This window comes from Ceratotherium simum, chromosome 18, assembly GCF_057802395.1.
Source record: "Ceratotherium simum simum isolate JZ-2026a chromosome 18, ASM5780239v1, whole genome shotgun sequence".
In the NCBI taxonomy this organism is placed as follows: domain Eukaryota; kingdom Metazoa; phylum Chordata; class Mammalia; order Perissodactyla; family Rhinocerotidae; genus Ceratotherium; species Ceratotherium simum.
The window spans coordinates 776483-794810 of record NC_141917.1 but is presented as its reverse complement, the minus strand read 5'-3'; the positions used below and the strand labels follow the sequence as shown (position 1 = coordinate 794810).

At 61.1% G+C, this 18328-nt stretch overlaps 1 protein-coding gene across 2 annotated transcripts in view; it reads right to left on the bottom strand.

Moving 5' to 3' along the window:
• NKD2 (NKD inhibitor of Wnt signaling pathway 2) overlaps positions 1 to 17020 on the bottom strand; it is a 34633-nt gene extending 17613 nt beyond the window's left edge. The window contains exons 1-3 of one of the 2 annotated variants that reach the window (XM_087443086.1): positions 16822 to 17020; positions 16697 to 16732; positions 16295 to 16395 (exon numbers count right to left, since the gene is read on the bottom strand). In XM_087443086.1, coding sequence (XP_087299212.1) covers positions 16295 to 16395; positions 16697 to 16732; positions 16822 to 16846 — 162 coding nt within the window. In that variant the 5' untranslated portion in view covers positions 16847 to 17020. The remainder of the gene's footprint in view (positions 1 to 16294; positions 16396 to 16696; positions 16733 to 16821) is intronic. The other variant, XM_087443087.1, reaches the window with a different exon arrangement.
• Between the last annotated feature and the right edge of the window lie 1308 nt (positions 17021 to 18328).

The window sequence follows — 18328 nt, the reverse complement described above, 5'->3', positions numbered from 1 at the left end:
GGCCCCCTGTACCTCACCTGGACCCCATTACACCCCCCCTGCGCTCGGCCTGCACCCCCTGCACCTGGCCTGCACCCTGCCTGCACCACCCTGCACCTGGCTTGCACCCCCATGCACCCAGCCTGGACCCCCCTTCACCCCTTGCACCCTCCTGTACCCCTCTGCACCCTGCCTGCACCTGGCCTGCACCCACCTGCACCCGGCCTGGACTCCCCTTCACTCCTTGCACCCCCCTGCACCCCCCTGTGCCGGCACAGCCCTCAGCTCTGGGGTCTGGCATCAGCTGCAGTGGGATCTCAAAGGAGCATAGAGGAAACCTAAGCTAGTTTTACAAACATGAACCAACATCCACCCTTAGAGGAATTTAGTTGTGACTCGGCGTGTGAAAGAAAAAAAGCGATCGGAGGAAACCCAGATGCATCTTCATTGAGCAATGATCTCGTCTCAGAACGGGCGCCAGGCCCAGGTCAGCCGCCTGGGGTGGGGAACTGAGGGTGCACAGGATGGACCCCAAGTGCAGGGCACCCACTCGGCAGCCCTTCTCTGGGTGGTCTGAACGTGACAGAGCGGGAAAGACAGCCCAACGAGTGGTTCTCAGGATGGAGACGGATCCCGCTGTGACCCAAGGGGCTGGCAGCCCAGCAAGGACCCACCCTCCGGCCAGTGGGGCAGGGGCCTGGTCACACTGCCCTTGGACTGACTGGCCCAGGACTCGCCTGTTGGGGCTCTGAGCCCCCAGACAGTGCCATGGATGGACGTGACCAGCGTCCACTACCCCCGAGAAACCCCAAGCAGAATCGGGTGTTCCCTCTGTCCATACACCCAGAAGATAAGCACGTTCCTTCTCCATCGGGCCGCGCTCTCTCCATAACACACGGAAGGCAAGGGGAAGGAAGGCTGGTCCCGAGGACCAGCCAGGAGGCCAGCACCGCCTAAGCTCCGTCCCGGGAGGGTGGCCACTCTGACAGGGCTCTAAACAGCACTAGACGGCCCCAGTGGAGGGGCCCGAGCCAGAGGCAGGCCGGCGCACGTTCCTCTGACCACAGGCCAGAAGCAGCGAGACCGTCGTGGAGTTCCAGCGAGAGCCTTTCTGCCGGGCGGCACTTGGCCTGTGGCTGAGGGCACTGCCGGCTTCTGCTGCCTCGGCCCGCCCACCTCGGGGACGAGGGGCCGTGGGGTCACCGCCTGGGTGCAAGGACCCCAGATGTGGGTGATCTGTCGCCCAAGCACTCTCCAAGCTCCTGAAGAAACCAGAGCCGGTCACAGCTTAAAACGTATCTTGGGCCTCTGGGGAGCCTCAGGAAATACCGACGAGCACCGCCCTTCCTGAGGCCCAAACCAGCCTCGTTTGAACCAAAACCTAAATCCTTCAAAACAAACCAATGGGAAGAGAGAAAGGACGACACACCCCCACCTGCGGGCTCCAGCCCGTTTCTCCGAAGCTGGGGATCCCTGAGAACTCCACTCCGTGGGTGGATGCGGCCCTTGACCCAGGGCACTGCCCGAGGGCCACCAGCTGCTTTCCCCGCAGGCGCTATTGTCACAGACGCAGTGTCCAGCGTCCCAGAGCTGAGGAAAGGTCTGGGAGGCAACCGTGTTTGGGAGGAGGGGATGGGGGTGGGGATCAGGGTTATTCTTTCTACTTCCCAGTTTTCACAACAGTTCCTTGCACACGTCACCTCAGCTACAAATGTGGCAAAGCCCAGGGGACACTCCCTACCCCTCCCAGCCCCTCCCTCACTCCGAGTCCCTCCGCCCAGCTCCTGCCCCAGGGCCTTTGCACTGATGTGGCCCCTGCCTGGAGATATCGGGGATTTCAGGTCTTTGTCGACGCCACCTCACCCTGACTGTCCTCTTGTCCCCATGTCAATGGCAGCCTCCACCCCAACCTGGCGTCTCTCACACCCCCTTCACTATAGTTCTCCACGCACCATTGGCACCCTGTCCAATCGCCCGCTGCGTGGCTCCCTCACAGCCTGTGAGCAGTGCTGGCACCAGAGCAGTCGAGCACACTGCATGACTCCATGCGGTGTGACTTGGTTTCCTCCCTGTGAAAGGGGAAACGACCGCTGTGAGGAGCAGCCGAGTGCTGTGCACAGCATCGCGGTCCTGAGTTAACGAGCCTCTAGAGCCTACAGTGTCCCCTCAGGTCCGCTGGGGTCTGCACGCCGCAGCCAAAACTCCCTCCGCCCCTGCCCTCCCACCACAAGATCTAAACATCTTTCTTCTCTGGCTGCCTTAACACTTTTCTCCTTATTACTGGTTTTCAGCAGCTTGATGGCGATGTGTCCTTATGTGGTTCTTTTTTTTCCGTAATATTTTTTTTTTGAGGAAGATTGGCCCTGTGCTAACATCTGACGCCTATCTTCCTTTTTCTTTTTTCTCCCCAAAGCCCCAGTACATAGTTGTGTAGCACAGTTGTAGAGTTGTAGCTCCTCCATATGGGGCACCACCCCAGCACGGCCAAATGAGTGGCGAGTAGGATCTGAACCGGCGAACCCTGGGCCGCCGAAGCAGAACGTGAGAACCCAACCGCTACGCCAGCAGGCCGGCCCCTGACGTGGTTCTTTATTCTACATGGAGTGCCTCGGGTCTGTGGTCTACAGTTTTTGTCAAATTTGAAAATCATGGGCCATATTTCCTCAAACACTTGCTCACTGCCCTCTTCCCAGTCTCTCCTTCCGGGACCCCAGTTCCAGGTGTGTCAGGCTGCCTGACGCTGTTCCGCAGTCACTGACGCTCCACCCGTGGTATTTGCAGTCTCTTTCCTCTCCGTGCTTCGCTGGGGGTCGTTCCCATTGCTCCAGCTTCCAGGGCACTAATCTTTTCTTCCGCTGTGTCTGATCTGCCGTCAGCCCATCCGCGTGTCGTTCATTCAGACGGTGCCTTTTTCCCTTCTGGACGCTCCTCTTGGGTTTTCTAATCTCTTCTTCCACTTCTCGCCTCCCGTGATCACACTTCCTCTACCTCCTTCAACACGTGGGGCATATTCACAACCACTGTTTTAACCTTCTTGTCTGCTAACTCTATCATCTCTGTCATGGTTTAGTCTGTTTCGATTGATTGATTTTCTTCTGGCTATTGGTCATAATTCCTCAATTCTTCCATCCCCAGAAAATTTTGACTGTATGCCGAACACTGGTCTTCTGTTGTCTGCGCTGGGTTCTGTTACATTCCTTCACACAGCGCTGTATTGTTACGGTGCGCAGCTTTCTGGACTGAGCCCTGCTTTCCAGCTTTGCTTGGGCAGGGCAGAGCAGCCTCTGGTCTGGGCAGTTGGCCCCACTCCTGAGGTGGTGCCTCCGAGGACTCTGTCTGCTCTGCTCTGGTGGACGGGGGCACAAGGTGTTCCCAGACCTTCCTGAAGCCCAGGAGCTGTGGTGTCTGCACCTTCTAGCCGTTCTCTCCCAGCTTCCTACACAGTGCAGACCAGCCCGCCATGGACCTGTGGGCACCCCGTGCACACCCCCATACTGTCTGAGCGGCCCCTTCCTCTCCACTGGCCACTGAGACCCCGAGAGCTGTCCAGGCTCCCTCTGTCCATGCTGTGGCCTGGAAATGCCTCCCAGCTGCAGCCACTTCCACCAGGCACCTCGTTTGCTTCCCTCCTCTCATGGGTCACTGCCCTGCGTGGCCTCCTGTCTGAAAATCCTTGTTTCGTATGCTGTGTCCAGTCTTCCAGTTGTTTGAGGCAAAAGGGCAAACCCCAGCCCCTCCAGGCTGGCCAGACTAAACATCTCGTAGCCCCCGTTTTCCAGGCAGCTTGGTCAGCCCCTGGGTCAGCCCAATTCCCAGGCACACTCGGCCCCTCGGCGCCAATGTTGGGGGAGTCTGGAGCCAGGTCTCTCTCCTCCAGGACGCCCTCTCACGGCCCCCTTTCCTCGTCCACAAACTCAAACTCTTCTGATTTCACGAGTCACCTTTTAAAATGAGGTGTGGAAGGGACAACGGCACCAAGTTTCAGCAGCTCCACGACTCTGCCCACCTTCCCTGGAGCAGGATCTCTGCGGGTCATACACCAGCGCCTTCAGCTGTGTTCCTGCCTAGTCTGCACGCGGGAGGGGTTTCTCACACCCCTCCCTGCCGCTCTGCCAACAACCCTTTGGGGAGAGGGGGCACCTCCTGTGGGTGAGAAGCACGTATGATCTGGGACCTGGGACACAGGACAGGGGACCACCAAGAGCGGCCTTCTCCTGTTTCACTGCACACAGGCCACTACAGCCTGCCGAGGGAAAGAGGACGGTCGATGTTCTCCAAATGACACTTGTCCTCACTTATGAGGCTCATTCTTATCCTGCGAGGCGAGGTACGAGTCATCCTGACAGTGCAAGTCCCTATTTCCACATTCATAGATTTGGAGTTCATTAAACACCCAGTCAAAATGAGAACTAGAGAAACTCTAGTGCTATGCTCTGATTTTCTCTTACACCTAAAGGGATTTTGCCAATTTTAAAAGCGACACCTCTAGCCATATTCGACAGTGCGTGGGGATTTGTAGGCCCCTGCAAGACGCTCGCTACTGATTTAATGATTCCTTGAAAAACATGAAAACTGCCAAGCTCGGCAGGGGTCTCCAACTCCTCAAACTCCGACCACAGAAGACAGAAACCCCCACGGTTTGCCAGACTTCACACGGAGCCTTCTAGAGCTGTGCTGTCCACACAGCAGCCACGGCCACATGTGGCTGCTTAAATTTAAATTCATTAAAATGAAACCACATTAGGAATCCAGTTCCTCCATGACATCACCATACTTCAAGCACTAATGTGGCCAGTAGTGACCACTGTGGGCAGCGTGGATACGGACCATGTCCAGTTCTGCTGGACAGCGCCACTCTCGAGCAGCGCTCGAGGCTAATGCCTCCACCTACAGGGGGAGAAACTGAAGCCTCGAGACATGCAGGGACTCGCGGAGATCACATAGAGATAGCCAGCTGGACTCCAGCCCCATGTCAGGGCCTCCCCTCCATGCCACCCTATCTCTGGCTCACAGGCTGGCACTTGTGATGGCCTCAGTGAGCTCCTTCAGGCAGGGACCAGGGCGGCTTAACTTCCCCCAGTTCCTGGGCAGACTGCAAGCGAGGTCCAGGTTGCTTCCAAATTCAGAGGCCCTGATGTCTGACCCACTACTCAGCAAGAAGGTGCTGGAAGCCTGCTAGGAATGGACAGCTGTTGTCCACAGCATGCTAACCCCTGGCCTCAGTGCTCTCAGCAGGGCAAGTGTCCAGGTTCTGGCCATCCTCTGTGGCTCAGAGCCCTGCCCTGCACCCAGGTCAGCCTCTGGGTGAGGGCTAGTGAGTGTACCACACCCTCCCGGTGGCCCAGGAGGCAGCCGAGGACTGCAGGCTCCTGGCTCCGGGCTCCTGTGCTGCAACACGCATCCTGGGTCTGCAGCAGGCGTTCGGAGTTTTCTGAGTCACGCTGTGGTACGGGCTCTGCAGAGTGAGCTCGGCAGCTGCCTGTAGGCACGCAACATACTGAGATCCCGGGTTCCCATAAGGAGGGTGAGTCCATGGGCAGCAGAGAGTGATAGAGGTGCGTACAGGGTGGTCTCCCCCTTGCAGGAACCAAGGTACCAAGGACAGCTCCTCCAGGGGCTCATGTCTGGGCCTGCTGCTGGCACCGTCTTCCCAGGGCCACCAGCCGAGGAACAGCTGCAGGTTCCATCCCTGCCTCGAGAGCTGGCCTGGAAAGCCCTCTGGGACGGCCCCGGGAAGAACACCGTGTATTCCGGCAGCGTGCAAGGAGCCACCTCCACTGGCCTACAATGGGACCACGGGGCACAGGACAGTGTGAGCTGGACCACACACCATCCTCAGCCACACGTGTGCACACAGGGCACAGTGGGCGGGCCAGAGCTCAGCAACCAGCTGCTAAGGCCGGCCTGGCCCCACAGCTCTGCCTACCCACAGTTACTCTGCACCAGCAAAGCTGCAGCCCCGCAGCCCGCGTGCCGGGCTGTGCGGGGCGCTTCCTGAAGAGCGTCGTGCACTGTCGTGTTTACTCCTCGTCAGGACCGCGCTGTCACGTGCCCGGCTCCCAGAGCAGCGAGCGCACGCCGGGCCATTAAACATCTTGCTCTACAAGGCGACCAGGGCCAGGTGACTCCACAGCAGAGGTCTGTAACCTCTCCCCCTCGAAGGAAAGGTTTCCAAGTGCAAATAAACAGACAGGACTACCAAGGAGCCGATTGCACTGAAGTACGGTTATCCAAGTATCGAAACCCTGACGTGCCACAGCGACGCGTGGCTTCATTGTCCACACTGAACAGCAGGTCTGTGGTGGGCCTCGTGCCAGCTGTGGCTTCCACGCCACGATGCGCAGAGTGAGGCTTGGGCTCACTGCCACACGTGGCACGCATGTCTGTGATTCCCCTGGGTGGCGGTCGCAGGTCGTGCCATCCCACGGATGCTCCTTGTGCGGTCACTCGGGAAGGACAGTGACCGTGCAGATGGAACTTCCTCGTCCAGGTCGTGGGTCCCTGCATTCCACCCGTGGAGGGAGGGGATGGGGGGGGGCGTAAGCCAAGGTTCTCAGGAATGTTCTAGCTGGCCTCAGGACAGAATCGGTCAGTGTCACTGCCTGCCATTCTCTGCATCTGAATGCCAAATGCGGCGGTGCTTCTGGTAAAAGAAGGTGAACCGACTGTGAACGTGAACAGCACACGGCCACTGCCCCGCCCGGCGGAGAGGCCGCCTCTCACCCACGGCTGCCGGCACCTCAGGCCTGGGTACCAGCAGCCACACAAGCCACTCCCGACCTGCCTGCGGGGACCTGGAGCTGGCTCACTCCTGCGGCACAGCAGCTTTCCATCTGGAGCACGGGGCTGGCTTCTCATGAAGTTTTCCCAATTTCCAGAGAATTCGTCAAAACAAGTGTGGATATATTGTGTCCTTTCTTGAAACATGGTGTCCTATTCTATTTGAAGTCTTGAAGGAAAACAAGGGTCCAGGATCCTCAAGCAAATGCAAGGCTAGTCCTGAAGCGACCCCCGCTCCCCAGCAAACAGGGTCCCTCCCACGCCTACGTCCTTCCATCACCAAGGCTCTGCAGAGCTGGAGGGGCCTGGAAGGTTCTGCAGTCCAGCCTGTGCACAGGGGGCTTATGGCTGAGCGCAGAGAAAGAACAGGGCACCAAGGTCCAGGCAGGAAGGCCCTGCAGGTGTGCAGTGAGTGCAGGGCAGGCAGGGGCACCAGCAGGCACCCCCGGGAGGGACACAGGATCCACGGAACCTCAGAGACCCAGCTCGGCCAGGCCGAGAGGCACAGCCAGCCAGGCATTGGGAAGACGGATTAAACGGGCAGGTGGGAGGGCAGGGGTCTGAGACAGGTGGGGCCCACCGTCGCGGTGAGCGGCCTTAGGCCCCCTCAACAGCCCAGACATCCATGGCAGGGCCCCTGGGCCAAGGAGTGAGCGGAAACCCTGGGGCCGGAAGCGACACACGAGATACCCACAGAGCAGGGCTCAGGGGTGGGCAGGAGGCCAGGGGAGAGTCAGGGGCACAGTCACCGGGTCTGCACTCAGACTCTGAAGGGGCGCAGGGTGGAGAGGCCCAGTGAGAGGCCTACTAGGGGGCTGGCAGAGGCCGCTGAGCGACTGGAGGTGAACAAGGGCCCCAGTGACCACGCACTGCCCTGAGAGGCAAGGCCGTGGGGACAGGTCTGGGGAGCAGCTCAGGAGTTCAGCCCTGGCTGTGTGGGGGCGCAGGCCCCTCTCAGACTCTGGTGGACTCACCCAGTGGGCAGATGGACAGCTGCTCCTGGGTCAGGAGAGGCTGACAGAGATGTCTGGCACAAAGCTTCCAGGGCATGGGAGGAGACCCCGACGAGTGAGTGGAGGAGAGAAGGACTCTGGGCCGAGCGTTCCTGGATGCCAGGAAAGGGTGCTGTCAGAGACCAGCCTCCCAGGACAGGCCGGGGAGGTGGAGGGGCAGGTCCTGCTCCCTGACACGGAGCACAGAAAGTCTCTACCTCCCCAGCACCAGGCAAAGAAAGTGCCGGAACCCAGTACTTCAGCAGACGGGCCACGTCCTTTCCCGTCAGAAGAAAGTTAGAGCCACCAGAGCCCCCCAATCAAGCGGTGGCCTGGGGTCGTGTGTACAGCGGGTGGTGCAGATGCAGGCAGAGCTTGACTAGGAGCCCGGCAGCCCTCAGAGGGCGTGGAGCGTGGCGGGTGGGGGCTGCAAACCAGTGTCTTCGGTGCGGAGGGCAAGTGTCAGGGAACAGGGACGGGGGGAGAGGCCGAGAGGCCCAGATGCTGACCCAGGAGGGTCGGAGCCCCAGGTCCTGAGCGAGAGGAGGAGATAAGCCACGGGCCCCAGGATCGGTGCGCTGATCTGGGGAGGTCCTGCCAGGGAGCTTGGATGAAGGTAGGCTCTTCAATTTCAGAAATCTACGAGAACCACGCCTGGGCCTCACTTGCCCTGAGCTGATGCGAGAGGCTGAGCCCCAGAGGGACGTCCACTTAAGACTGAGACCCAGGGGGTTACAGGCAGGACGAGGCCCAGAGGGCCTGCCATCCACTGACAGGAGTGCCCAGGACAGAGGCCTGCAGCGTCATCTCACCAGAGCCGCCGGCAAGGAGGCGCCGCCTTTATAATCACCGGCGAGTCCTGGCCCAGCCAACCGGGCGCCCTTCCGCAGCAGCGCTGTGCACTCAAATCCGCCAGGACACTGACGGCTGCGCTACCATCATCTCCAGTCTGAATTCTGTGTTAAAATATGCCGTGCTTCTCGCTCCTCTGATTTCAGAGCTCAAAACTAGTTACGGTTTCCTTGGAAGACGCTGCAGAACAAAAGGAAAACAAATCCTTCCCCTCTGGCTGCCGAGGGCTGGCCATCTTCACAAGCCAATTTCAGTGAGCGCAGCAGACAGGATGGAACAGACCCGGTGTGTCTCACGTGGGCATGAAGGGCTGCCAGCAGGTGCCCCGCCCGAGGCTCCCTCAACATGAAAGCAGCCCGGGCGCGCGAGCCCGGCCGTGGGCGTGATTCTCGGTGATGCGGATGAGGGCCCCACGAGGCCCCGTGTCCAGCTACGCTCAGGCTTCCCAGCGGAGGGGTGGCCCCAGCGAGGCCGTCCTGACCCAAGCCAGGGCCTCGTTCTGCTGTTTCCTTCCAGGACCGCACAGCGAGCTGCGCCCCAGTGGGTCACTGTGACGTTTGGTAAGCCGCCTGGTGCGTGGATGGGAGCGCTCTTACCTCGAGTGGAAGAGGTAAGAGCGCTCTTGTTTAAGGAGAGCGACCCCATGCACCAGGCACGGCTGCAGTTTGCCGGCATCAAGGTGCACGAATTAGGCAGAACTGGCCTTTGACAGCCCCTGGGTCTCTGGGGAGCAGCTGATCACCAGGTCTGCAGGCACCAGCCCAGCACCATGAAAGGAAGTGAGCAGGGAGGGGGTCGAGGGAGCCAGGCAGTGGTCCTAAAGAGCCTCTGGAGGGGTGAGGTGTGAGCAGACACCAAAGGTGAGCAGAGCTGTGGGGGCTGGGCCTCCAGGCAGAGAAGCAACATGTGCAAAGGCCCCGGGGCTGGACCAGCAAGGAGACAGGAGCAGAGCGGGTGCCATCTGAGGAGGTTCAGGGGCAAGACATGGCGCAAAGGGTGCCAGCCTCCCAGACTTTCACTCGGAGGAGGTGCTGGTGGTGGAGGGAGGAGAGCAGCGAGGCCGGGAGCGGGGCAGGTGTGGGAACGGTGCCGTGGAGGGGGAGGTGGTGGAAACCGCTGATCTTGAATGAGAGTCCGATGTGACGGGGTTTCCCAAGGGACGGGACGCGGGTGTGACAGACAGAGGACGGAGGGCCTCTGCTGAGGAGCCGGCGAGTTCGCATCCCACCTGTTCCCACAGGTGCAGGCAGCTTCCTCCCACCTGAACTTCACTATGAGAAGGGAAAAGCAGGACGGCGTGGGTGCACAGTCTCCATCATGTTTAGGAACACTGTGCCCACGGAGTGACAGGAAGCCCCTTCAGAATCCACCTGGTGGAAGGGGCTTCCTCAGTCTGAAGCGGACCCCTGAGGTTTTTCTTCCCAAGCTAGATAATTCAGTCTCCTTAAGTCAGCCCTAAGCTACTTAAAGATGCTCCAAATGCAGACGACCACGGACCTGTCCTGCTTTTAACAGGCCCAGACATGGCGCTGAATGAGGCTGCTGTGAGGACCCATCACCGGCCGCCGTCCCTTCCAGGCCAGGCCACCACAGAATCGTAAAGCTGAGCCTGCTGGGGACCAGAGGCTGCGAGCTGCAGAGGCCGGCCCTCGGGCTCCTAGTGGCTCAACGAGAATTCACAATACACTGGAGGGTTGTCTGCATTCAGGGTAACTCTAGTTCTCCTGAGCACAGAGCTCAAATCTAGAGACACACACTTAGATCAACAAATACTACAATTGAGCAACTCTAACTGTCGCCCAATGTGGACACTGTTGGCCTCAAAATGAAGATTTAAGATCAAAGCATTAACGTGAAGACGGCACCAATCTTGACAGAAGAGCTTTGCTGACAATGTTGATTATTCACGTCCCTTTTGTGCCAAAGTGGAAAACGGCAAACATTTTGAGTTTACGTTTTCATGGGTAATGCATTGGGCTGAACAGTGCCCCCCAAAATCCACGTCCACCTGGACCTCAGAATGTGACCTTATTCGGAAATAGGGTCTTTTCAGATGTGATTAGTTAAGATGAGGTCCTGCTGGATTTAGGGTGGGCGCCGATCCAATGACTAGTGTCTTCTTGAGAAGAGGAGAGGACGCAGAGGGACAGATATGGGGAGAGGCCACAGACACCGGGGAGAGGCCACGTGGAGATGGAGGCAGAGATGGAGGGACGTGGCCACAAGCCCAGGGACGCCTGGAGACCCCAGAAGCTGGAAGAGGCAGGAAGGACCCTTCTCCAGAGCCTTAGAGAGAGCACAGCCCAGCTTGATTCAGACTCCCTGCCTCTAGACCCACCAGAGAATAAGCAGCTACCGTTTTAGGGCCCCCAGCTGGTGGTACTTTGTCACAGCAGCCCCAGAACACCAACATGCACCCTAGCCCCGAGGTCGGGGTGCCAGCTGCAGCCCCGCCTGGTGGACACATGAGGTGCCTGCAGCAGAGCAAGTGAGAGGCGGGCACACACACTGTCCCCAGCGGCCGAGCCGCCCACAGCAGCCCCATGGCCCTCCACGGGTGCCTGGTTGGGGTGGGCACTGCGTGCACGGCGTGAGGCCCGTCCATGTGGCCCTCAGCCCTTACTGGGAGTCCGATGCCATTGGCTGCAAGTTCACAGATGACCCAGCACCCCTGCATCCCCCACCGACCTAGGGGATGGCCGGCTGAGCACAGAAGACCCCCTTCCCGCCCTGAGCCCTGCCTGTAGACGGCACTCATCCACGTTTCCAGGTGAGGAAATGAGGCGAATGTCAGCCACTCACCCCCAAAACACACTCAGAGCGCCCATCCCCTCACAGGGTCCTCAGGCTGGCCCTTCTCCCTTCTCCAGGAGGCATTTCCCACACAGTGGCCTGGTGGCTCCCAGAGGTGGATTAGCTGGGACCCTAGGCTCACCCTTAGGTCGAGTGGGGTCCAGTGGGGCCATTCACAATTTCAGAAGCACGGGTGGGGTGAGGGGCTGATGCTGTCCGACCTTGGGGAGGGGTCCCCTGGTGCTGGGCGAGGCTGGGCCCCCAGGCCTGTTGTCAGTGTCCTGCATCCAGGTGAGCCCCCAGGGCTCTGTGCACGTCTGTGCCGGCCTTGCCCCACGGTGAGGCACATCCGAGGGCAGAGACACGGCTGCTAGTATCCAAGGGCTGGGTGCACAGTGGGCCCCCAAAAGAAAGGGACGAGCTCCCGGCCATGATGCCCAGACGCCCAACCAGCTGGGACTCCACGAGGTCACAGCAGCCCCAGAGCACAGGTCCCGGAAGACCGAAGGTCAGCCTGCAGAGCCGCACTGTGGCCAGAGTGCCGGCCACCTGTCCACCTGTCCTGTTGAAAGTCATGTGGACGATGCCGTGCCTTCCAGGAGGCCTGTGGCCCGACGGCCAAGGAGGAGCCGTGGCGTCCACCTCTCCTCATCTCAGGACGCACGCTGGCCCTCTCCAGTGGCTCCTGCAAATGTGTGTTTATTCCCGGCACCACAACTCTCTGGGTTGGCTGTGGACAGGGTGGTGTCCAGACTGTGCGGGAAGCCACAGGAATTTGCCAGGAATTTCTGCACGAAGCCGCAGAGTTGACGTCTCAACCACTCCACTGAGACAGCTGAGTCCTACACCACCATGTCCTCTGGCCATACGGTGGGCAGGTGGGCGGTGGCTCCTGGGCTGCCAGGTGGGCGGGAAGAAGCAGCCCCGCCCCCACCACAGCAGGAGAAGGGCCTGCTGCAGGGACAGGAGGGGTCCGAGGCCCGGGGACCGGCTCCAGGGAAGTCTAACCAGCCAGAAGGCATAGAACCATGCCACGGAGCTGAGCTCCCAGATTCCAGAAGCAACGAGAGGCCGCCTGTGAGCAAGCCCACGCCTCCGGTAGAAAGAGTTTGCTGGAAGCCAGAGGGCCTCTCTAGAGGCGAGTCTCGGGGGGCGGGTCTCAGGACTCACCCCCTCAACTCCCTGCGAGGCTGCCTCCGTCGGGAACACGTGCACCGTGTCAGCGCACATGAAACTGCCGTGTGGACACGCGTGGAATTGGCGAGTGGACCCCTGACACTGCGATCTGCCGGAGAGGGGACGGGCAGGCCCTGCCCAGCTGCCGTCACAAAGCCGGGGAGCTAAGCGGCTACATTTTCCATGGACGGCTAGAGAGTCCCGCCACGCAGCAGCCCTTGGCCACGGATCAGTGGCCTTCTCGACTCATGCACTCCCGTCTTGAGTCTCGGTTAAAATGCCGCTCCTGGAGTTGGTGGGAACGCCCCTTTTCCGGCTTACTTAATGGACATCTATGTTCCCTTCACCACAAAATTTCAACTGTTAGCGGTGATTCTTATCTTCTGAACTTTTCCCACCAGCCTCAGGGACCGATGGAGAAATTACAGATGACAGGCAGGTAGTGACAACTACATGCAGGGAAGGGCGTGTCTCCAGGACAGGAACAACCGCAACTCCACAGAGCCTCACCATGACCCCTGTGCTCCGAGGCTGGTCCCACCTGTAGCCATGAGCCCTCTGCTCCGAGGCTGGTCCTGCCTGTAGCCGTGAGCCCTCTGCTCCGAGGCTGGTCCTGCCTGTAGCCGTGAGCCCTCTGCTCCGAGGCTGGTCCTGCCTGTAGCCGTGAGCCCTCTGCTCCGAGGCTGGTCTCATCTTTATTTATCTATTTTTTTTTGTGAGGAAGATCAGCCCTGAGCTAACATCCACGCCAATCCTCCTCTTTTTCCTGAGGAAGTCTGGCCCTGGTCTAACATCTGTGCCCATCTTCCTCTACTTTATATGGGACGCCACAGCATGGCCTGACGAGCGGTGCATCGGTGCGCGCCCGGGATCCGAACCTGGGCTAGCAGCGGAGCACGTGCACTTAACCGCGACGCCACGGGGTGGCCCTGGTCTCATCTTTAGAAACAGCACTGCCAAGTGCTGCTGGTGCCATCACCTGCCACTTCTCATAATTCTGGTGCATGGACAACCTCAGGTAGTCCCCTCCCTAGATCCTCCGTGCCCCTCTTGCCAACACCCCCATCACCCTGGCACAGCACTGGCCCTTTGGTGGAACTTGGCAATCAAGCGATGCAGGTCCTGCCAAGACCAAACTGCAGCATTCCTCAGAATTGACGAGGAAGACCATTCTAGACCATGAAGCAGGCAGTCTGCCTGCCTGGCAAATGCTAACATTTGTGAGTTTTCCTTAGATGTGCACTAACCAGGCACCAGGAGCTCGCATGGCACACTAAGAATTAATGGGGAAAACCAAGCTCATTTCCTTTATTTTATGGGTGGGGGGCAGTGAGAGTCAGGTGGTGGACATGCTTTAATTTCCACAAGGGCACTTGCCACAGCTCTTGTGACAACATGGCGCACCAAGCGTGGCCTGCATGGAAGCAGAGAGGGAGGAGCACATCCCCTCACTGGCCATCAGACGTCACTGTGTGTGCCGGCCTCCCTCGGGTCATCACCTGAAGGACAGGGACGACGGACGGAGCTGTGGCCACTATGCAGAGAGAAGGGCACAGGACACTGGGCTGCAAACAGGAGAGACACAGGGGTCAACACTCAAACGCCCCAACTGAGCGACCTCCAGGGCAGAACCAGGAGCAGGGGCGGAGGGACGCGGCTGGACCCGGGCAGGAGCTGCCCAGTGTGTGCCCGGTGATGCCTGGCGAGCAAGGGAGCAGCGATGTGGTGGCGATGAGGACAGCTGTGTGCAGGGCCCTGGGCCAGTGGGTCTAAACTCCAGAGGCTCGCAGGCTCACGGCCGAACAAGGCAAATGTGGAGTGCCGTTATCTTCAAGCTGAGACGTCTCCAGTGAAGAACCACCTGCCCCCTGAGCCCTGGCTTTCTCCACATTTGGTGTTAAAGGACTTTCCTTTCGGACTTGAGGGTGTCCAGTCCACCAGAGCTTCTGTAACAAACACCACGGCCCGGGCAGCTCATACACAACAGACATTTATTTCCCACAATGCCGGAGGCTGGGGTCTGAGGTCAGGGTGCAGGCAGAGTCGGCGTCTGGTGTGGCCCATTTGTGACCCATAGCTGGTGTCTCCTGGTGGTAACCTCACGTGGCAGAGGGGCAGGGACCCGCCTCTCTGGCCTCTTCCTAGAAGGGCACTAAACCCCAGCTGAGGCTCCGCCCTGGTGACCTGATCACCTCCCAAGGCCCCGCCCCCAGCACTATCACCTTGTGAGTTAGGTTGCAACATATGGATTTGGGGGACACACTCCTGACGACAGCAGAGGGCAAAGTACAGAGGGAACAACCCAAGCCAAACCCCACACCACTCTTCAAAAAATGTCCCCAGAGTGTGGAATCTGTGGGCCTAAAAGACCGTCACACTCCCAGCTCTGTAGGCTCGCAGCAACACAGGAGCATTTGCACTCTCAAAGTGCATTCTCACACTCTCCGCACGCCCCACAGCCCAGGGGAAACCCGTCTGGGTGTGTCGGAACCCTGGCTACATCACTGCCCTGTACTGAACAAATGTGTGCACTCACCCGAGAATTCCAAGGACTGAGTGGACGGTGCCAGGTCCAGCATGCCCTTGTCCCCAGGGAGAAGGCCCCCAGGCTGGATGGACGGCAAAACAGGGGCCAGCCTAAGCCCTTGACCACAAGGCCTATGCCCACCCCGGCTCTGGCCTGTCCCGAATTTACACACAGAACCAAGCTGAGAAGAGGCACCAGCCCGCTGTCTGACCTCCCACCTCCCTGGGGCAAACAGAGTCAGCAGAAAGAAGGGAGAGAGATGGGCCTGGGCTGCTCCCTGGGCGGCCAGCCCTGGTCCCGGGTACGAAGGAGCACACGTCCATCCAACCTGACTGTGATGAACCCAGAAGACATATTCCCCACCTTTACAGTGTGGGGTTGAAACCTCACTCCCAGAGAGCATGAACCGTAACTCTAGAATGGGTCCGACTTTGGGGCACATCTGGGCCCCTCCTCAGGACGAGGCCACACAAGCGTTTACAGATGCGCTCAGAACTTTCCATTATCAACCGGCCAGAAGAATGAACTTCCAAAAAGGGAGCTGATGACCCATGAGGCGGTGCCCTGCGTCAGTGGACTCTGGGGGGCTGGGGGCCCAGCAGTGGATGAGTAGGGGTCTCAACATCTGGTGTGGCCATCGACACCAATGCCATAAGCACCCAACCTCCGCCTTCTCCTGTTTGGCAAACACTTGTGGGTTGAGTTTACCCAAGGCCCCCCTGGAGCCCCAGGCCTGGGCAGTTCTCTGCTTCTGGACGCCAGCACCTTCCAAAAGCACCCTCAGGGACTCCTGCGTCCTGAGTGGGACCCGGGTGGCCCATCACAGCACCTGCAGTCTGGGTGGCCCCGCTGTCCCCCTGGAGCCCGTCTTTCCCATGAGCCGCCCTGCAGGCCGGTGGTCACCCGCCCCGCAGACGGGAGGCACTACTCCGGCCATCTTTGCTGAGCGATTGATCGATCCTACAGGGAATCTGGCCCCAGCCCCCAACCCCCAGCCCCAGCCTCAGATAGCGAGGCCGGACACAGGACCCCCGCCTGAGACTGAGGCCGGGCTAGACGGGCTCTCTCCGCCCAGCGGGCGTCTCTCTTGCCCAGCCATCTCGGCCCGTGGCCTGTGGCCTTCTTGGTCCCGAGTCCGCGCCAGCGGGCGCAACTGCGGTACCCGCGTCCCCCGGCCCAGCGCCCCCACGCCTACCTGCTTGTCCCGCACGCGGTGCTCCCCGCCGCCGCCGCGCCGCTCCACCTCCTCCATGCCTTTGCGGCCACTGGCGAACGCGGACACCACGAAGCTGTCCCCTGCGGCCCGGCAAGCGGACGCGCGGGAAACGGGCACCGAGGAGGGAAGGAGACACGCGTGAGACACGCGTAAGCCCCGCGGGCGCTGCGCCTTGGCGGAGTCCCGCCGCCCGGCGCGCCCACCGCATCTCCGCGCGGCCGGGGGTGCAGGGCAGCCGGGCGGGGGGCGGGAACCTGCGCGCGCCCGAGACCCCGCTCAACGTTCCCCCATCCCCCCAGGGCTCCAGGGCAGGACGCGCCCCGGGCTCTGGGCTCGGGTCCCGGCCAGGGCAGCCCCGTGCCCCGCCGCCCGCCCGCTCACCTTCGGGGCTCTCTCTCCGCTTGGAGGCTGCGGCGGCTGCGGCCCGAGGGCGCGGGGAGAGGAAGGGACAGTGAGTGGCCGCGCCCGCCGCCCGCCCGCCGCCCGCCCGCCCGGCCGCAGCTCACCGTGCTTGGACTGGAATTTCCCCATGTCGCCTCCCCGAGCCCCCGCCCGCCCGTCCGCCCGCGCCCCGCGCCGCGCTCAGGTGCGGGTCTGGGGTCCGGCGCCGGGGCCCGGCGTCCGCGGGGGCAGCATGGACCGGGCGGGGCAGGCAGGCGGGCGGGGAGCCGGGGCCCGGGGCCGGGTGGGCTTGGGCGACAGCAGCGACAGCGGCGACAGCGGCTGCCCGGCTCTCTCTGAGCGCGCGCGCCCGCGCCCGGGCTTTAACCGCGGCCCCCGCAGCGCCCCCGGCGGCCGCTGCCCGCAGCGCACCCGCCCCGGACCCCCGCCCGCCTCCAGCCCGCGCGCCGCCTCCGGGGAGCCCTCTTGGGGCCTGACCCTGCCGGGGAGCACGCCAAATCCAGGACGCGGGGGGACGGCTGGCTGGTGGTGGTGGTGGTGGTGGTGGTGGTGGTGGGCCCTGCAGTAAACTGGGGGTGGGGGGATGCAGAGGACAGGAGGCACCAGCCTGGAGTTTAGACCCACTGGCCCGGGGCACCCACCCCGGCACAGCGCACAGGAATCCTTCCCCGGCATCGCTGCTCCCTTGCTCGCCAGGCGTCACTGGGCACACACCCGGCGGCTCCTGCCCATGTCCAGCCTTGTCCTGCCGCCCTTGCTCCTGGTTCTGCCCTGGAAGTTGTTCAGTCAGGAGAACGTTTGTGTTTTGAGCCCTAGGTCCCTTTTAGTCCAGTGTCCTGCACCCTTCTCTCTGTGTAGTGTCCAGAGCTCCATCTGTCATCCCTGAGAGAAGGAGCTTTGGAGAGAGAAGGGGCGGAAGAGGGGCCTCCAGGCAGCACCGACTCCCAGTCCTGGCCTGGCTGGTGTGGACCGGCTGGCTTCCCCCGCTCCCCGAAGGTCCAGCTCCAGCCTCTTTCCAGTCTACACTAGTCAAGGACAGGACAGGACCGGGAGTGGCCCCAGGCTGGACATGAGCCATACCCCTCTCCTTGGCCTCCTGGAGCAGGGCCTTTGCTTGACGCCTGGGCAAGGGGGGAGGGGCCTGCCGCCACCTGCACCTGCCCTCCTGCAGGTGAGGGGCAGGGCCGCCAGGCGCCTTTCCTCAGTTCCATCTCCTTCCTCGAGCCCAGGCAGCTGCTCTGGAGACCCCTCCCTCAGCACCCAGCCCCTCAGCACCCTTGTTCCTTCCCCTGCAGCCCCTCGCCCTGCGAGACCCCCAACCTTGCCCTCTTCTCTGTTTGCCTTTGGAGACACCGTCTTTTCTCACCTCCTCCCTGGACCCCAGCTTGCCGCTCCTGCTTGACTTCTCCCCTTGCTTCACCCGACCCTCCCACCCACCAAGCACCTGTATTGCCCGCCGTGGTTTCAGCTCAGTAGGTGCCCGTGACCGCGGGGTCACTCCCAGATCTCCAGTCTCCATGGGTGACTCCACCATGAGCTGGTGCTGGCTCGGAGCTCTGGAGGTGGTGCCATGGCTGAGGTTGCTCACCTGCCCACGCCTGGCCCACCCCC